The sequence below is a fragment of the Natrix helvetica genome (genome assembly GCF_964273705.1).
Source record: "Natrix helvetica genome assembly, chromosome: 8".
Taxonomy (NCBI): Eukaryota; Metazoa; Chordata; class Lepidosauria; order Squamata; family Natricidae; genus Natrix; species Natrix helvetica.
The window spans coordinates 8,220,052-8,240,167 of NC_138559.1; the positions used below are offsets into that span (position 1 = coordinate 8,220,052).

At 43.5% G+C, this 20,116-nt stretch overlaps 1 protein-coding gene across 1 annotated transcript in view; it reads right to left on the reverse strand.

Moving 5' to 3' along the window:
• The window catches only part of LOC309396045 (uncharacterized protein C8orf58 homolog), a 110,839-nt gene that overhangs the window by 87,626 nt on the left and 3,097 nt on the right, over positions 1 to 20,116 (reverse strand). The window contains exons 2-4 of the mRNA XM_081960785.1: positions 7,962 to 8,569; positions 6,740 to 6,925; positions 4,604 to 4,711 (exon numbers count right to left, since the gene is read on the reverse strand). Coding sequence (XP_081816911.1) covers positions 4,604 to 4,711; positions 6,740 to 6,925; positions 7,962 to 8,569 — 902 coding nt within the window. The remainder of the gene's footprint in view (positions 1 to 4,603; positions 4,712 to 6,739; positions 6,926 to 7,961; positions 8,570 to 20,116) is intronic.

The window sequence follows — 20,116 nt, forward strand, 5'->3', positions numbered from 1 at the left end:
CAATAGCAGAGTTGGAAGGGACCTTGGAGGTGTTCTAGTCCAACCCCCTGCTTAGGCAGGAAACCCTACACTATTTCAGACAAATGGTTATCCATCATCTTCTTAAAAACACCCAGTATTGGAGCATCCACAACTTCTGGAGGCAAGTTGTTCCACTGATTAATTGTATTAATTGTCAGAAAATTTATCCTTAGTTCTAAGTTGCTCCTCTCCTTGATTAGTTTCCATCTGTTGCTTCTTGTCCTGCCTTAAGTGTTTTGGAGAATAGTTGGACTCCCTCTTCTTTGTGGCAGCAACTGAGGTATTGGAAGACTGCTATCATGCCTCCCCTAGTCCTTCTTTTTATTAAACTAGACCTACCCAGTTCCTGCAATCGTTCCTAATATGCTCTAGCCTCCAGTCCCCTAATCATCTTTGTTGCTCTTCTCTGCACTCTTTCTAGAGTCTCCACATCTTTTCTACCTCGTGGCAACCAAAACTGGATGCAAATATTCCAAGTGTGGCCTTACCAAGGGCTTATAAAGTAGTATTAACACTTCACGTGATCTTGATTCTATCCCTCTGTTAATGCAGCTTAGAACTGTGTTGGCTTTTTTGGCAGCTGCTGCACATGGCTGGCTCATATTTAAATGGTTGTCCACTAGGGCTCCAAGATCCCTTTCACAGTTACTACTATTGAGCAAGTTACCACATATACTGCACTTGTGCAAATATAATGTTTCCAAGCCTAGGGAGAGCAATCTGCTATTTCTTTGCCATCCCTGCTGAAATTTGGGGGGAAGGTATGGTGCTGGGAGAAATATTTCAGCTCAAAATGAAATCAGTTTGCCTACTTTTTAAATAGACTTCTAAGAGAGTTGTATTTCTTTTCCTTAACTAGCGCTTTGGATGGTATATTTTCATCACATTTTACAAAGCTACTTCGTGCATTTTTACAGTCCAAAACTGCTTTTTTTGGCTCTTATCATTGGTGCTGGCTCTTAGTAAAATACAAACCCATGTTTACAAAGAGGAAAAACAGATGTGAAGGAGAACCAAAAGATACAAAAGTACATCATATAAGATCCGTTTTTCAGAGCATTGCAACCATCACCTAATGGTTCCCCCCCACAATAAATGCACATATTGTGTCTGTGTATGTAGCAACGAGCAGCTGTATTAAAACAAAGGGTTGGCTCTACTGTTTCTATTTCCTTTAATTGTCACAACCGCACACTCTAACACAGCATTTCTCAATTTCGGCAACTTTTAAGATGCATGGACATCAATTCCCAGAATTCCCCAGCCGGCAAGTTGGGTAGGGAGATAGTGGTTAAAGCACCAGGCTAGGAAGCAAGAGGCTGGAAAGTCTAGTCCCGCTCTAGGCATGAAAGCCAAGTGAATGGCATTCTCCCTCATCTTAAACCCGTGATGGCGAACCTACAGCATGCGTACCATAGGTGGCACGCGGGGCGTTGCCATGTCAGCTCCAGTGTGCATGCGCACACTGTCCAACTAACGTTGGCTTTCTTTTTAGGCCGTTTTTCACCTCAAAACTGGCCCTATGGGCAAACTAGAAATTCAGGAAAGGACTTCCAGTTTGCTCGTAGGGCTGGTTTTCGCCCTCCGGAGCCTTCAGGAGGCTTCCCTGAAGATTCCGGAGGGAAAAAAACAGCCCTACGAGCAAACCAGAAGTTACCATTCCCAAACTTCCAGGTTCCCCGTAGGTCCGTTTTTCGCCCTCTGGAGACTTCAGGGTAAAAAACGCACCCACGGACAAACTGGAAGTCACCACTGCTGAATTTCTGGGTTCTCCATAGATCCATTTTTTGCCCTCCGGGGAGAGCTAAACAAACTGTTTTCACCCTCCCCAGGCTCCTATAAAGCCTCTAAATACCCCCCTGTGCTCCCCCCGCTTTTGGCATGGGAGCCAAAAAATGTTAGCCATCACTGTCCCAAATGATCCCAGTTTCTTGGGGAGGGAAAGGAGGAGGAGGAGAAGGAAGTATTAGGTATGTTTGCAGCCTTGAGCTATTTATAAAAATAATAAAGGTGGGATATATATAAATAAGTACATAGACAGGTAAGCAAGCAAGCTCTGCTCTTTGCATGTTGCAATATTTTTTTCCTGCAACAACATGTAGAGCCATGCATTAGATTGTCTGGAAAGATGGTTCCTATTGTGTTAATTCCTATTATACCTGAACGGAATCCAGTAGTTTATAGAGCTAAAAAGGTCTCTTATTAATCTCACATCTATCACAAACAGCAGCAGACCCCACATTCTGTCGGTGGTCAGTATCCAAGGCTCAGCACTTGATAGAGGGGGGCAGTCCTATATCTGAATAAATGCAGCATCATTTCCTTACTTACCAACTGTGCCTGCTTTGGGATGTGGTGTCACTACTGGGGTGACTTGTCACTGTGAGTTGGATGACTTCTTCAGGCTTTAGAGATCTCCTTCTCCTTTTCACGAACAGCCCCTTCAATCTTCCCCAGAGGGAGCAGTTGTTCTGGAAGAGAGAGACCCACACAGTGAGAGGAAGCAGCCAAAAGGAAATGAAGGCTGGGACACAATGCTTCCCTTCCTCCCAAGGACTCGTATCTCAGAGCAGCCTCCTCCTCCTGTTAACTGGGAATACCGAGACTTGCAGTCCAGAGGTGGGCTCCTACCAGTTTGGCTGAATAGGTAGTAACTTGGCTGGAGACATGACCGTACCAGTTGTATCCTGGGCGCCACCATCTTTATTTTCTGTTCTGCACATGCGCAGAACAATCTCCATAGAAAAAATGTAATTCCCCTCCCCCCCTTTTTTTAATGGTGTGTGCATGCCAGTCCCAGAGAGGTCCCAGAGATGGGCCGTTTTTCACAAAAAACGGAGGCGTTTTTGCCTTCCCCCAGCCTCCAGAAGCACTCTGCAGGCTTCAGCAGGGCTAGGGGAAGGGAAAAATGCCTCTGCTTTTGCGAACAATAGCCCGTTTTTCACAAAAATGGGAGCATTTTTTCCTTCCCAAGCTCCGCTGAAACCTGCAATGCTCCTGGAGGCCAGGGAGGACAAAAACTTTTTTTTCCTTACTGGATAGTTTGCAAGTGCTCCCTTAGCAAGGCTGGAGACCCCCACCCCACCCCATCAAAACTTTTTGCTACCGTTTCAGTGGGCATGGCTTGGTGAGGGAGTCATGTGACTGAGTGTGAGTGATATCAAGTTGACCACGCCCACTCAATCACATGCCCCCCATCTAGCCACACCCACTGAACCGGTAGTAAAAAAAATTGAAACCCACCCCTGTTGCAGTCACAATCCCACAAAAGAAACCAGCACTACGCTTAACTGAAAGTCAAACTGTTAGATATTCATTCTATCTACCATGGTTCCCACCAAGGTCCTCTGTTCAGGCGGGAACAGAGATTGAATCCTATTGGTTGAGAGGTCTGACAGCTCCCTATAAAAGGGCTGCTGTCAGACCAAGCAGTTGCTGGATTGTACATACTGTTCTTCTGTTAATAAAGAGCTGTTGTTACCACAAGCCTGTCTCTGCCTTCTCAATACCCAATCTAACACAAACAGAGCTCAACACAACACAGATGATTAATTTCAGATATTATCTCTCTGCGTGTTGGAACCAACAGCTACTTCTCCTTCTTTGGGATTTTCATAAAGTGGGAACGAAGTTTATGAAACAACACACGGCCTTCCTATCGGTCTCAAAATGTGTAAACTCTTTGAAAACTCCCCCAGTATTTACATTAAAGCATCTGTACAAATTTGCTGTATCAGATCCAAGTATCTTTCTTCTGGTGGACATGTGGAGAAGCAAAGAACTACTGGACTAAGGTAAAGATATGGGTGGAAAAGATGATAAAACAATGCATTGAATTAAAGCCAGAAATATTTTTGCTGAAGATATTACCAGAAACTTATAATTAAGAGAATACACAATCATTCATATATTAACCGCAGTTAGAATTGTATTTGCACAATATTGGAAAGGTTCCCCTTCTCTATTCTGACTCTCCAAGGGTGAGACCAACTTTTATAAATTACAATTCATTAGCTATAGGCTATAACTTTCCTTACTTTCTCCTCTTCCAGGGTGTGGAATCGGCACGCCAGTATTTGGCATTTATGATGAATTTCCAGGTTGGCTTTTTGAAGTTTGGCAATTTTCTCCACAGTTTTACAGATGTTCTCCAGGGAGCATAGACCCGGTCCTGGCATGGGGCGGGATGTTGGCTGCTGTGCCTAGAAAATGAACATCATGCAGAATTCTGGAATCGGGACCCTCCCCACAAATAATATTTTCTCTGGCCCTCACATAATGTGCGGGAAAACCAATTAAACTATCCAACTTCTTCAACGTCTCCAGGGATGGGAAACTCACAACCTTATTTGGTAAAATGTTGTCCTATTGGAAACCCATTCCTTTGGTTGGTAGACTGTGGTCTTGTTGGGCAGCTCTCACCATTAGAAAGATTTCCTTATATTTAAAACAAGTCTAGATAGCTGCAACTTATACCATTATTATTATAGCTATAATTTCAGGTCCTAGTTCCTGTGGTAATGGAAAATAATTCTCGTGCACCTTTTCTGGAGTTTCCCTTTCTGTTCTTCCCAATACTCACCTCTTCTTTTCTTTTCTCCTCCTCAAGGATGCTGCTGCCTGAGGTAGTTTGACTGCATCCTCCAGAAGCCTCATCCAGAGCCGCTTCAACACTCACTGGATTCACACGCTGCAGTAAAAGGTGATTTATTGAACAAGACATTAATGGCCTGGTTTGCACAGTGATAACCAGCATGGCAATGTAGAAATTGGAGTATAGGCTCTTAAGAAAGTAACCAAACAGAAGAGATAGCGTTTCTATAGAAAAAAGGACTTGAAATATTGTAGCTTGCAGTTATTTAAAACAGTGGAATTTATCAGTAGTGTCCGAATAGCAAATTTAAACCCAATGCTTTACAAGTATATTAGAAGATGCCGTACTTATTGTAGAATCAAAAAACTCTCTTTAAATTTGAGAGTCAAAAGCAATCTTTGCTATATCTAAATCTTTGCTATACACCTGTGGGATTTCAGCAGCAGGAATATAACAAATAAAGTGGCCAGGATTACCCCAGAAACCTGAACTTATATTTCCTTACTAGCCAAGTACATGTTTTGCTGATGACTAATTAATCATTCCTTTATCCTGCTGCTCCCCCATCCATCCAAAATACAACCAGAGAGAGGAGGAACTTGGGTGGCGATACATGCAGATGAAATAAGATGACGTAACCCAACAGCTACACAGAACGGGAACACAATTTCTCCAAATGTGATTTTGGATCAGCCTGGAATTCAGCTTCCCACACCTAATACTACCTTGTCTGCTTCATGCTCTCTCTAGGACCTTCCTCACTGCCAAATATTTAGTCACTCCATGGATCCCCATATTGTATTTTGCCACTGGCAAACACTTTACTTTGGACAGGAGCTATTATTGACTCCCTGCAGTCAATTCCTGTTCCAGGCAGCCGAGAATAACCGAAGGTGAGTTGCAGATTTTGAGGAAAGCAAGCTAAGATCACCGTGTTTGCCTCAAATGACACCTCAGAACCTCAGCAAACTTTTAGATAGGTGAACTTCAACTCCCAGAATTCTTCAGCCATGGGGATTCTGGGGATTCACATTTCTTAAAAAAAAACATAGCCTTAAAAAGAAAATTTCCACAAAGGTACCGCTCCACCTTCCTAAACTTTCTGTCCCCCGTAGGTTTTGGACTTCAGTTTCCAGAACTTTTATCCATCGTAATCAAACACTGGCTGAGCTTCCTGGGAGAAGAAAATCAAACCTTCCAGAAGGCATTCAGGACTTTTCAGAATATTCATGGCATCCAAATGTGACAGCAAAAATTGAATCTTCTGGTTTTATGACTTCATTATAATTCCTGATCAGGCAGGAGGTTTGTTGACTTCAACTCCCAGCCACTATGAACTGGCTGAAGAATTCTGGGCGTTGAAGTCCACAAGTGGCCAAGGTTGGACAACTGAGGTTAAAGAATTCCAACTGGTGGGATCTAGGAGGAGAGACTTTCCTTGTCAGAAGGTGCCAAAAGGTGGCCACCTGATCCTGGGCCATTGCACCCGTCATAAATACGAACCAGTTGCTAAGTGTCTGAATTTTGATCACCTGTCCATGGGGAGGCTGCAATGATCGTAAGTGTGAAAAATGGTCCTAAACTATTTTTTTCTGTGCCCTTCTAATCTTGAATCGTCACTAAATGAATGGCTATAAGTTGAGGACTACCTGTTATGGAACGGAAGCAACAAATCATGAGTCAAATCCATACTAGGCCCTGAAAATCAACCAGTTGAACAAAACTCTCTCTCTCTCCCTCTTTCTGTCTCCCTCGTTCTCTTTCTTTCTTTCTTTCTTTCTTTCTTTTTCTTTCTTTCTTTCTTTCTTTCTTTCTCTTTCTTTCTTTCTTTCTCTCTCTCCCTCCCTTTCTTTCTTTCTTTCCCTTTCTCTCTCCCTTTCTTTCTTTCTTTTTTCTTTCTTTCTTCTTTCTTTCTTTCTCTTGCTTTCTCTCTTTCTCTCTCTCTCTCTCCACCACCCCTCCCCCTCCCTCCCTCCCTTCCTCTTTTTCTCTGTTTCTCTCTGTGTGTTTCTCTCTCTGTGTTTCTCTCCATCTCTCCCTCTCTCTCCCCCCACCGCTATTCTGTCTCTGCAATGGGAACCAACTTCTATAAATTATAATTTATTAGCTATGACTCATTCTTACCTTCTCTTGTTCTAAGGTGCAGACCCAGCTCTCCAAGGTCCGGACTCGACATTCCAATACTTGTTGTTCCTGTTGGATTTCCTTGTTGGCTTTCTGCAGTTTCACAATTTTTTCCATGGTTTTACAGAGGTTCTCCAGGGATCGTAGACCCGGTCCTGGCATGCGGCGGGATGCTGGCTGCTGTGCCTAGAAAATGAACATCATGCAGAATTCTGGAATCAGGACGCTCTCCAGAAATAATATTTTCTCTGGCCCTCACATAATGTGCGGGAAAACCAATTGAACTATCCAACATCTTCAACATCTCCAGAGATGGGAAACTCACAGCCTTATTTAGTAGACTCTTCCCCTGTTGGAAAACCCATACCTTTGGTTGGTAGACTCTGGTCTTCTCGGACAGCTCTCACCATCAGAAAAATATCCTTGTGTTTTAAACCAAGTCTAGGTAGCTGCAACTTTATACTAGTTATTACTATTACAGCTATAATTTCTGATCCTAGTTCTTGTGGTAATGGAAAATAATTCTGGTGCACCTTTTCTGGAGTTTCCCTTTCTCTTCTTGAACATGGCCATCATGGGCCCCGAAGTCTCCTCTCCAGACTGAACATCTCAATTCCTTCAGCTTATCCCAGGGCATCAGGAATTTGTGCTAGCATTCCACACATACCCCGCACACATCGAGTGGACCTGAATCCTGGATGAACAGTTCAGCCTCTGCAAATATCCCATGAACATCTCAGGAGCTTATATGGATTCAGAAACTGCAGGAAGACCTGGTTTACAGAACAAGCCACTGATGGTCCGATTTGCTCAATGGTAACCAGCATGCTTTACAAGTTTATTATAACATGTGGTACTTATTGGAGAATCATAACTCTCTGTTTCAAACTAGGTCAGCAGAGAAAGAGTTTATTTTACCTGCAGGGATTTTGAAAGGTGACAACATGGGGGCTCTCTAGCAAGAGGCAATGATGCAAGGCACCTTCACAGGTGGAATTCAAGAGTATCTCCCATACGAATCTAACCCACCTGGCTAGTGGGAGGAGAGCTTGAGTAGTCCCAGAGGGAAGACCAATCTAATAATGATCCTTGGCTCTCTGACCATGCCCATCACCAGGAACGCCCCCGCAAAGCCCCTCCATTTCCAGTCCCAGCTGCCCCTGCTCCACCAGAGCAGTTTCAGAAGACTCCTCAGGCCAAGCGGCATCTCTCCAACACTCACCTCTTCTTTTGTTTTCTCCTCCTCAACGGTGCTGCCTCCTGAGGTAGCTTGACTGCATCCTCCGGAAGCCTCATCCAGAACCCCTGGCTGGCATGGGTGGTGGCAGGACTTCAGCTTCTCCAAATCTGGAGTAGGCTTCTTGGGCATAGGCACGATGTTCTTCTGGGACCTCTGCGCCACGTTGCCGAGCTTCCTTTTGACACGGAAATCCTGCCAGGCGCAATCCAGAACGGGCAGTAGTACTTCTGGCCTCTCTTGGGGATGACCCTCCTGAATAGCTGGAACAGAATCATCTCCATCCAGGCAATCCAGAGAAAAGCTTTTTTCGGATTCCACCGGAGTCAAAGGGACGTGGTCGCCACTGGCCAACTCCACGCCGGAATCTTCCGATTCGGATTTCAGAAGACGCCCACTCATGGGCAAGAAAGCCAGCGGGTGGGGAGGGGCATCCGTTGGAGACCCAGCCTCAGCCAATCTATCATTCCCTACGGTCATCTGGTGTCCAAGAACCAGGCTGAGCCGAGTTTGGGGTTGTGTGATCTGCAGCTTCCAGGACATGCTGACTGAGGTTAACACCACAGGGTTCTCAGCTGCTCTCCGGACACTCTCTGCAAAGGAGAATGGAGACTGATGAATGGAAGCCACTCCCCTTCCACCAAGGATGCACTGAAACTATGCAAATAGAGCGGCTGGCCAGGTGAGAGCCATGCCTCAGCCCCTCCCCATGCTAATGATCCCCAAGAGCTTGGGATCAGCCACCCGAAGGAACCTCCTGGCAACATTTGCATTCCAAAAATATTCCTCACAGGTACATGACTCAGGCAGCAGCCAGGTCTGGCCAGAAGAGTGGAAAAGGCAGCCCGGAGAGGCTTCCCGAGAAATTATCCCTGGGGAAGTGCTTCTAGATCGTTTTATTTTTATTTATTTTATTTAGTTTGTCAAACATGTACGAGATAACAGGTATAAGTATAAACATGGACATGAACACAGGAAATGAGTACGAATAAATGGGGACAATAGGACAGGGATGGTAGGCATGCTGGTGCGCTTATGCACGCCCCCTTACGGACCTCTGAGGAATGGGGTGAGGTCCACAGTAGACAGTTTAAGCTTAAAGATATGGGGATTTGAAGATGTAACAACAGAGTCAGGTAGTGCACTCCGGGCAACGACCACTCTGTTGCTGAAGTCGTATTTTATGCAATCGAGTTTGGAGCAGTTTACCTTACGTTTGTATCTATTGTTTGCCCGTGTATTATTGAGGTTGAAGCTGAAGGAGTCATTGACAGGGAGGACATTGTAGCAGACAATTTTTTGTACTACGCTTAGGTCAGACCGTAGGCGGTCTGTAAGGGGGCGTGCATAAGCGCACCACCCTGCCTCCTGTCCCTATTTATTCATACCCATTTCCCGTGTTCATGTCCATGTTTATATTTATACCTGCTATCTCGTACATGTTTGACGAACTAAATAAAGAAATAGATAGATAGATAATTACACCATATCCCTAGATTGCAAAAGGTACCAGCTCTTCTGTTCCCACTCTACCATTTGGTCTCAAACAGGGAGGAAGGAAACAGGCAGAAAAAATAGAGGGAAAATTCATTCCTTCCTTCCTTCCTTCCTTCCTTCCTTCCTTCCTTCCTTCCTTCCTTCTTTCTTTCTTTCTTTTTCTTTCTTTCTACTCATGCATTTTCGTAAGGAAAGTGTAGTGTGGCTTACTAGGTACTGTTTGAGCCCTGCTGATGGTGCCTTATTAAATAAGTTAGTAATGAAACCAGGATTCAAGTACAATGTGCATCTTAAATCTTTCTCCCCCCCCCCCCCCTTCTACACTTCCAGAATGGGTTATGATGGGAAAGGAGCAGAAGTCCTCACTCCATGTCTGCACAGACTGCCTGCAGGCTGTTTTCTAAATTAGGACTAGAAATTAAGGGCTCTGGGCTGCTGACTCCTGTGTTTAAAATACAGAGGTGATGGTGATAAGAAGAAGGGTCTCGTGCAAACCTCCCAATACAACCATCCCAGTGAAGCAGTGAGACTTCTCTCCTAGACACACTCTCAATTCAAGGCATTCATGAGCCACGGTGGCGCAGTGGTTAGAGTGCAGTACTGCAGGCTACTTCTGCTGCCTGCGGGCCGCCTACAATTTGGAAGTTCAAATCTCACCAGGCTCAAGGTTGACTCAGCCTTCCATCCTTCTTAGATGGGTAAAATGAGGACCCAGATTGTTGGGGGGCAAGAGGCTGACTCTGTAAACCATGTAGAGAGGGCTGTAAAAGCACTGTAAAGAGGTATATAAGTCTAAGTGCTATTGTTATTCCCCCACCCAAATATTTCAGTCTACTGGTATCTTTTTCAGCTCCTTGGAAATTGAGCATTCTGGGGAATTCTGGGAGTTCAAGTCCACATATCCTCAAGTTGAGGATCACTTCTCTGCACTACCATAATCCACCTTCTACCTATCCTGCTTTAGAATCATTTCAATTTTTTTCTACTCAGCTCCGTTTTGGATACATTTCTGCTTGTTTTCGTTTTTGAATACTTTCTTTCTGGCAATCCAGACCGAGTCTCATTTCTGTCTAAGATAAAAGAAGTGAATCATAAAATCCCATCCGAGCACAGTCTGTTCTACAAATGTTATCTAAATGAACCTAAAAACCGCCTTAGACATTTCCCAGGTATGACAGATAAATTGAGAACAGAATCGCATAGAAATGTGACACCTCTCTACCGCACAAACATCGTTAGTGAAATAATGCAACAGATAAGAGTTGAATTTTGAGTGCAGCTTTTAGTCATGGGCTTTAGTGAAAGGCAATGCCAAAGAATGTTCAAACGATTGCACCATTGCACTCATTTCACATGCTAGTAAAGTTATGCTCAAAATCCTACAAGCTAGGCTCCAGCAGTATGTGGATCAAGAACTATCAGAAGTACAGGCAGGAATTCAAAGATTGCCGAATTCAAATTGCCAACATACGTTGGATCATGGAGAAAGCCACGGAGTTCCAGAAAAACATCTACTTCTGCTTCATTGACTATGCTAAAGCCTTTGATTGTGTGGATCACAACAAATTGTAGCAAGTTCTTCAACTGTCAGAGTTTTGGCAGCGTGACTAGTATTATGTGATAAACTCAGGGGCAAAAACACAGCATAGAGAGCTTTACTCAATTAATAGTGGTTTATCTATAAATATATACAGACATATACATGAAGGAGATAAATTCCCTTACCATTCACTACAGACACAAGGAGAGAACTGAATACATGCTGAGAGAGAGAGAGAGAGAGAGAGAGAGAAACCTCTAATGACCACCTATATATAGACTCCTCTTAAAACAGTAAATGACTTGTGTGGACCCCCCCAGAGTCTTAAAGAGGCGATACCATAGTTGCAATGAATCAGCCTCATTGAATCAGCCACATTGCATTAGCTTACTGATTACAGCTTACAACTTTACATCAGCTGGCAACTATTAAATCCTCAGTACCTTGACAAGATGAGAGTACCACTTATTTGTCTCTTGAGAAACCTATATGTGGGTCAAGAAGCAACAGTGAGAACTGGACACGGAACCACTGATTGGTTCAAAATTGGGAAAAGAGTCTGGCAAAGCTATATACTGTCTCCCTGCCTATTTAACATATGCAGAGTACATCATGAGAAAGGCGGGGCTAGACGAATCAAAAGTTGGAATTAAGATTGCCGGGAGAAATATCAACAACCTCAGATATGCAGATGAGGCCACTCTAATGGCAGAAAGTGAAGAGGAACTAAAGAGCCTCTTGATGCGGGTGAAGGAGGAGAGTGCAAAAGTTGGCTTCAAACTCAACATTAAGAAAACTAAGATCATGGCAACTGGCCCTCTCAATTCCTGGCAAATAGATGGGGTAGAAATGGAGGTAGTATTTTCCTGGGCTCCAAGATCACCACAGATGGGGACTGCAGCCAAGAAATTAAAAGGCTTGCTTCTGGGGAGGAAACTGATGGCAAATGTAGGCAGCAGACTAAAAAGCAGAAACATCACCTGCCAACAAAAGTGTGTCTAGTCAAGGCTATGGTTTTCCCAGTTGCAATGTATGGCTGTGAAAGTAGGACCATTAGAAAGGCTGAGCGCTTTGAACTCTGGGGCTAGAGAAGATTCCTGCGAGTCCCTTGGACAAGCAAGGCGATCCCACTGGTCAGTCCTAGAGGAGATCAACCCTGACTGCTCTTTAGAAGGCCAGATCCTGAAGAGGAATCTCAAATCCTTTGGCCACCTGATGAGAAAGAAGGACCCACCGGAGAAGAGCCTCATGCTGGGAAAGATTGAGGGCAAAAGAAGAAGAAGGGACGACAGAGAATGAGGTGGCTGGATGGAGTCACCAAAGCAGTCAGCGTGAGCTTAAATGGACTCTGGGAAATAGTAGAGGACAGGAAGGCCTGGAGGGACATTGTCCTTGGGATTGCAATGGGTCGGACACGACTTCATAACTAACAACATTAGAACTTCAAATGATGATTTAATTCAAACTCTACAAAAGGATTTCCTCCATTGTTGAACCGTCTACATAAAATCAGGTTTTTTAAAAAACAGGGGGAACCCAATCTTACTTCCAATCAGCTGACCTATCCAGCAGGAATTTCTGAAATCCTTATTTTTGTAATCTCAACCCAATGCTACTTTCTAGTGAGCCAACAGCTGTGTAACCTTTCTAGCAATGAACACTCCTGGATTGCATCAGTTGAGGTCTGATTTTTTTTTAAAAAAGGCATCCAGCATTCCTTCCCACCTTGACAGACAGCTATGCCAAGAGTGAGCAGAAGTGACACTCGTTTACTCAAAGACATCCGCCTTGTGTCTACAAAGAGAATGAATGCACAGTGCTCAACCCATACATCGTTCCCAAATTGCCATTTTGGGTGAGGAAACATGATATGTATTTGTGCTCCATCTCAGCCTTTTAAAAAGCCCGCATTCCTTCATTAAATGAGAGGTTATTTCCTTCTGTCTCGGGAAATTCTCACCCCTCCAGGTCAGGGGTATGCAACCTGTGGCTCTTTCATCCCTCTGCGGCTTTCAACCTGCGGCTCCTTGTCACTCAAAATATGTGTCAAAACTGCCAATGTGCGACACCCGCTGGCAAGTGATTTATTGAGCCAAGCTATTTCCAATGGGCTACAATAAAGAATGCACCCCAAATCCATGAAGGAATGAAATTTGGGGAACCGTGGCTATCAGTGGCCAGTTGCATTAGTGGACTGCTGTTGCAGTCTTGTGATGAAATTGATTTTCAATGTTCAGTAACGGTTTGTTTCTGTTTAATAAGGAAATATCATTGAAAAAATGACCCAATGGGGCACGTTGCCTAGGAGCAACTAAATATTGCTTGTAAAAATGAGACACACTTTGCTTATCAATTTTAATTACTTGTCCTGTTTTGTTTTTACTCAATTTAATTTTTTTTAATGTGCTTTTGTCTATACCTCTAGTTTGACCGTAATAATAAAAACGCTATTCTTCTATCGCAATGTTTCTCACTCTTGGCAAGTTTAAGGCAAGTCTGGACTTCAACTCCCAGCTATGCTGGCTGGGGAATATGGGGAGTTGAAGTCCAGACATCTTAAACACTGAACTAAAGTACATTGAAGTAGGTGTTATTTTAAGGCTGTAAGTTTTGCTTTATTTTTATGCTTTGGTTCCCTTCAACAACTTGAGGAGAAGTTTGCCCAGAAGACCAGTTTAAAGACCTTCAAAACTCATTGGTAAATAGTATTTTAAAAAGCCACTGGCAACTAAACCATTATTTCCCCTTCTTCTTCTTTTTTGCTTAAAGTTTTTATTTTTATTTTTAAATATACATCAACATTGTTACAAGGACAGTGTGGCATCTGAGTGTCATTCATTTTGATACAAAAATAATATTGATACCAATGAGAATGACTACATTAATCAAACTCATGTGCTTCTAATGTACATATACATATTTATGTCGGCACACAATCCTTCATTCTTCAGTTATTCAATATTTGCTACACCCTTATAATAGTGATAGCTGTGATGGAGAACCTAGGGCATGCGTGCCAATGGCGGCACGGAGAGCCCTTTTTGTTGGCACACGCACCGTCATAAGCTACTCTTCTGGTTTCTGATGCACATGGTTTCCAGCTGGACTTCGTAGGCGCCGGAGCACAGAAAATGGCCTGAAAATGCCCCCCCCCCCAAATGGCCAAAGAACCAGGCTGTTTTTAGGGCTATTTTCAGACCATTTTTGGCCCAAAACCAGCCCAAAAATCAACCTGAAAACGGTCCCCAAAATGGCCCAAAAAACAGGACATGCGCACCAGCCAGCTGATCTTCAGGTTTCTGGCACTCAGGCGTGCACACATGCACAGGCATTCTGGTTTAGGCGCTCGGTGCTGAAAAGATTCACCATCACTGGTAATAGCATTATTCGTGTGTGAACCTGGGCTGTTTTTACACAGTAGGCAGTTGTATTAGCCTCTAAGCCACAAGCTCTCCTCCCTTGTCAGCTGAGCCAAGGAAATAAGTGTTATGTCAAAGCATCCGGTATGCCCAAATATGGGAGGGAGCATACTGCTACACACACACACATACATACACACACACACACCATAACATATATGGGGGCGTGCATAAGCGCACCAATGTGCCTACCGTCCCTGTCCCCATTTACTTGTACACATTCCTTGTCCACGTTCATACATACCTGTTATCTAATACATGTTAGATTAAATAAATAAATACGTAAGTAAATAAATAAATGTATATCTTTTTGGCATCCAGGATCAGCTTTTGTAGCCCTCCTATAAATTTCCCCAGCTGGGCAGCCTGACTGAAGTGTAGAAAACTGCTTTGTTCACGGAGAGTTTCAGCCCTCACGTAGCTATTTATGGAAGGAAAACATCTGCCATCACTTTACAATTTAGAACATAACTGCAACCAGTGAAACTAGTATGGCTCCATCAACTGTTATCATGGGCCCTGGGTGAACAGCCCTCTTCCCCCCAAACAAGGCAGCCAAATACTTAAAAGGGGAAGAAAGGAAAGAGAAGCCCCACAGAAAACAGAGGTTGGTGCTTTGATCCTCACTCAGTTGGGCTGCCGCCAGAGACTGTGAAGTCTCTTACGGCAGCACAGAATTACAGTTGAAGCCTGCTCGTTCAATCCGACTGCATGAAAACCCAATACGGACATCCCAGGAGTTGGGAAATGCTCTTAAGAGGCCACAGTTCTGTACACTTTTACCCGGGAGTAAAGGACACTGACTTTAGAGAAGATCTACTTCCAAGGGCAATTACGATTGCTCAACTACCCCGGCCAATTTGAAGAAACTGAGCCCAGCCTTCTCCTTACTACCAACCTGCCTTCCATTGAGGACCTGTATACTGCACAAGTCAAAAAGAGGGCTGTGAAAATATTTACAGATCCCACACATCCTGGACCATAAATTGTTTCAACTCCTACCCTCAAAACGATGCTACAGAGCACTGCATACCAGAACAACAAGACACAAGAACTGTTTTCCCCCAAACGCCATCACTCTGTTAAACAAATAATTCCTTCACCACTGTCAAACTATTCACTAAATCTGCATTACTATTACTATTAATCTTCTTTTCATTCCTATCACCCATCTCCTCCCACTTATGACTGCAGGACTATAACTTTGTTGCTTGGCCATCACACTTGAAGTTCTGAACCATTTCTTAGAACTAAGGAGAAATTTCCAGACAGTTAGAACAATTAATCAGTAGAACATCTTGCCTCTAGAAGTTGTGAATGCTCCAACACTGGACGTTTTTAAGAAGATGTTGGACAACCATTTGTCTGAAGTGGTGTAGGGTTTCCTGCCTAAGCAGGGGGTTTGACTAGAAGACCTCCAAGGTCCCTTCCAACTGTTATTCTATTCTATTCTATTCCATTCCATTCTATTTCAAGAAACAGAGCCCAGCCTTCTCCTTTAAATGAGAATAACAATTTAAATAACAATGTTCTGTTGTATTTTGTAATCATATTTTTCCCAAAGGATATCGTGGCACAATGATGAAGGTGTTGGAGGAGGAGGAAATAAAAGTTTTAATCCTGCCATGCTGGCTCTTCTCTCTTAGCTTAATCTACAACTGCCAGTTTGTTCTTGGAAAGCCAGTTCAAAGGCGCCAGGCTAGAAAGCGGGAGGCCGTGAGTTCTAATCCCCCCTCAGCCATGGAAGACAGCTGGGCGACTTTGAGCCAGTCAAATTTTTCTCAGATCAACACACCTCACAGGGTGGTTATTGTGGAGTAATTGGAAGGAAGATGCATGGGACATGTTACCAGTGGTGGGATTCAGCAGGTTCTGGCCGGTTCTGGAGAAAGGACAGCGCAAATTTTGAGTAGTTCAGAGAACCAGTAAATACCACCTTTGACTGGCCCCGCCCTCATCTATTATCTGCCTCCCAAGTCCCAGCTGATCGGAATGGAATGAGGGTTTTGCAGTCTCCTTCCCCTGCCCCGCTCACCAAGCCACGCCCACCAAGCCATGCCACGCCCACCAAGCCACGCCCACAGAAGCGGTAGTAAAACATTTTGAATCTCATCACTGAGCTGCCTTGAGCTGCCTTATGCTGCTGCTGCAGAAAACCCAGGCTACAAATCTAACAACAAAGCAATCACAACCCCATTCACTGGCTTGGTTAACATAACACACTGCACCATAACGTGGCTTGTTTGTTTGGACTTAGCATGTTTGATCTAGCTAATGACGGTTCAGTCATTTAGTCCTAGTTCATTGACTAAGCCTGCCTTAGCACAAGGTATGAAAACTATGACCCCCATCTACTTGCATCTAGGTTTTTATGTGCGAAAGCAGAGATCCCATGGCGCGCGGGGTGTGTGTGTGAGTGCAGGCAGAAAGCTAACCTAGAAAAGCTCTCTCTTTCCCCCTCCCCTTCTCCCTCCCCCTCCCTTCCTACAGGAAGAGATACATACAGGAAAGGCTCACACTTCCTGAACAGTTGGAACGATATGGACAATGCTACAAAGGGTAGACCCCCACCCCCAAAGCAGAGCAAAGATATCCCAGGAACAGTTAAGCCCTTGCATTAATATGAAAAAACAGCCATGCTCAAACAAACGCAAAAACAAAAATGTAAGTTTGGTCCAAATCCAGATTTCTAATCACTGGAGATGAAAATGAGGAAGGGGCTGCAAACTTTTCTTGAAGGCGGCTCCACGTTCAAGTGGCAGAGGGGCTGGCTTTTGTGAAGCGCCTCTGTCAAACGCAGCTTTTCCAAATGTTTTAATATGAGGGGCACACCTTCCACAAAACTTAACATGACCTGTCTGTAATCCCCTCCCAAAACGTGAAAAAGCTCCCAGCACTGAGTCCATGTGGTCTCAGAAGAACCTGGCTTCTAGACATACTGCAAGGGTCTCAACAGATCCCCAAAGCCCACGGCCGGCTGTACTGAAATACATATGTGGCTGGAAAAGATGATACATCAACAGATTGACTTAAAACCCAAAATATTTTTGTTGGGGATTTTACCAGAAAACCAGGGGTGAAATCCAACAGGTTCTGACAGGTTCTGGAGAGCCGGTAGCAGAAATTTTAGATAATTCAGAGAACCGGCAAATGCCACCTCTGGCTGGCCCCAGAGTGGGGTTGGAATGGAGATTTTGCAGTATCCTTCCCCTGCCACACCCACCAAGCCACGCCCACCAAGCCACACCACGCCCACAAAGCTCAGCTGGCCACAGAAACGGTAGTAAAACAATTTGAATTTCCCCAATGCAGAAAACTATAGCAAAGAAAATGCATATTTGATTAAACATGTTGTAACAGCCGCTAGGATTGTATTCGCACAAAATTGGAAAAGTGAAGAGATCCCTGCGGATGAGAACGTGATTAAGAAAATATTAGAATGTGCAGAAATGAATAGATTTGACACTGGCTATCAAAGAGAAAGAGCAAACTGATTATTCTACAAATTGGGAATCATCTTACCAGTGGTTAGAGAACAGACATGAGAATTAATCGGAGAAGAAGTTGTATAAAATATAGAAAACGGGTTAATAGTCAATATAATTAATAGTTAAACAAAATCATGATGAGGATTGTTATAGTATCAGACATTTAAGGTATTAGAAATTAAGCTAAGAATAGATCAAACAATGAATATGATTGTAAATTTTAATTGTTGGCACAAAATATTTGTACCCAGATGACACACTGTTTAATGGAAAATGGATTGTTTATATTAAAATAAAATTTAAAAAATTAGCACAAAAAAAGAATATCAGATCGGTATCAAAGGACATTGCATTCTATTTTTGCACACAGGCCTTAAAATACCATTAAGAGCAATCTTCCCTGCAAGACAGTTCACAAACACTCACTTAATATAATACAATACATTACAATACAACACAACCAACACAATAGCAGAGTTGGAAGGGACCTTAGAGGTCTTCTAGTCCAACCCCCTGCCTAGGCAGGAAACCCTATACCATTTCAGACAAATAGCTATCCAACATCTTCTTAAAGACTTCCAGTGTTGGGGCATTCACAACTTCTGGAGGCAAGTTGTTCCACTGATTAATTGTACTAACTGTCAGGAAATTTCTCCTCAGTTCTAAGTTGCTTCTCTCCTTGATTAGTTTCCACCCATTGCTTCTTGTTCTACCCTCAGGTGCTTTGGAGAATAGTTTGACTCCCTCTTCTTTGTGGCAACCCTTGAGATATTGGAACTCTGCTATGGTGTCTCCACTAGTCCTTCTTTTCATTAAACTAGACATACCCAGTTCCTGCAACTGCTCCTCATATGTTTTATCCTCGAGTCTCCTAATCATCTTTGTTGCTCTTCTCTGCACTCTTTCCAAAGTCTCCACATCTTTTCTACATCATGGCAACCAAAACTGAATGCAGGATTCTAAGTGTGGCCTTACCAAGGCATTATAAAATGGTATTAACACTTTACGTGATCTTGATTCTATCCGTCTGTTGATGCAGCCTAGAACTGTGTTGGCTTTTTTGGCAGCTGCTTCACACGGCTGGCTCCTATTTCAATGGTTACCCACTAGGATTCCAAGATCCCTCTCACAGTTACTGCTATTGAGCAAGGTACCACCTATATACTGTACCTGGGCATTTCGTTTTTCTTGCCTAAATGTAGAATCTTACTCTTTTCACCACTGAATTTCATTTTGTTAGATGGTGCCCAATTTATTTATGATTTATGATCCATCAATTAAATTTTCACATGAGAACAGCTATTTTTGGCCAATAGCAAAATTCACAGCCCAAGTTCCTTCTTTGTACTTCCATGCTATATGTATAATTGGAACTTCTAGCGTCATTCATCCAACACTGTTCTGATATGCCAGTAATGAATTCAGAACTTACATTGTCCCGTTGATGGCTGGATAACCTGTAAGAGACTATTAGTCAGCAATGAGCAAATACAGTCCATAAAGCGAATGCTAAAAATTGAACCAGGAAATCTGCACTGCACAAGCATTACAACACATGCTGGCTAGAAGGGGCCCACTGCACATTTCCTGCAATTAAGAATTACAACTTTTTATAAGATTTAGTACTACTTTAAATATAGGCGCACAAGCTATCTATGCAATATGCAGTTCAGTTGATGGCATCTTTAAGAATCCTATAAGAGTAAATGGATTTTCCAAACTTGGGGGTTCATTTATGAATGGGGGGTGGTAAGACCATCTCTATTCATTTCTCGAGACCAGTTTTTTCCCAATTTTACTCAAATTAGTTATCCTGATACCAATCTGTGGTATAACGTAAGGAGGAGATCAAAAGGAATAATAAAACTTTCCCCAAAGAGTGTATGTTCACCCTTTTGCTAGCAAGTGATAACAATGCTTTCAAGCTTTATTGTACATATGATAAGTTAGCACAGGGTTGGCAACCTTAAACACTCAAAGAGCCACAAAGGTCCTAACCAGAAGTCCCCCGTTCAATTCTGGAGCTGAACGGAAGTTTGGTTCCCCCACCCCATAGAGTCTCCTCCTAGCACGGCGTCCTTTTTCCTCTACCTGTCCTAACTGAAAGCCCTATCGTGGAGCTGATCGGCGACAGGGAGCCACAGCAGAGGGATGGAAGAGCCATATGTGGCTTCAGAGCTACAGGTTGCTGACCCC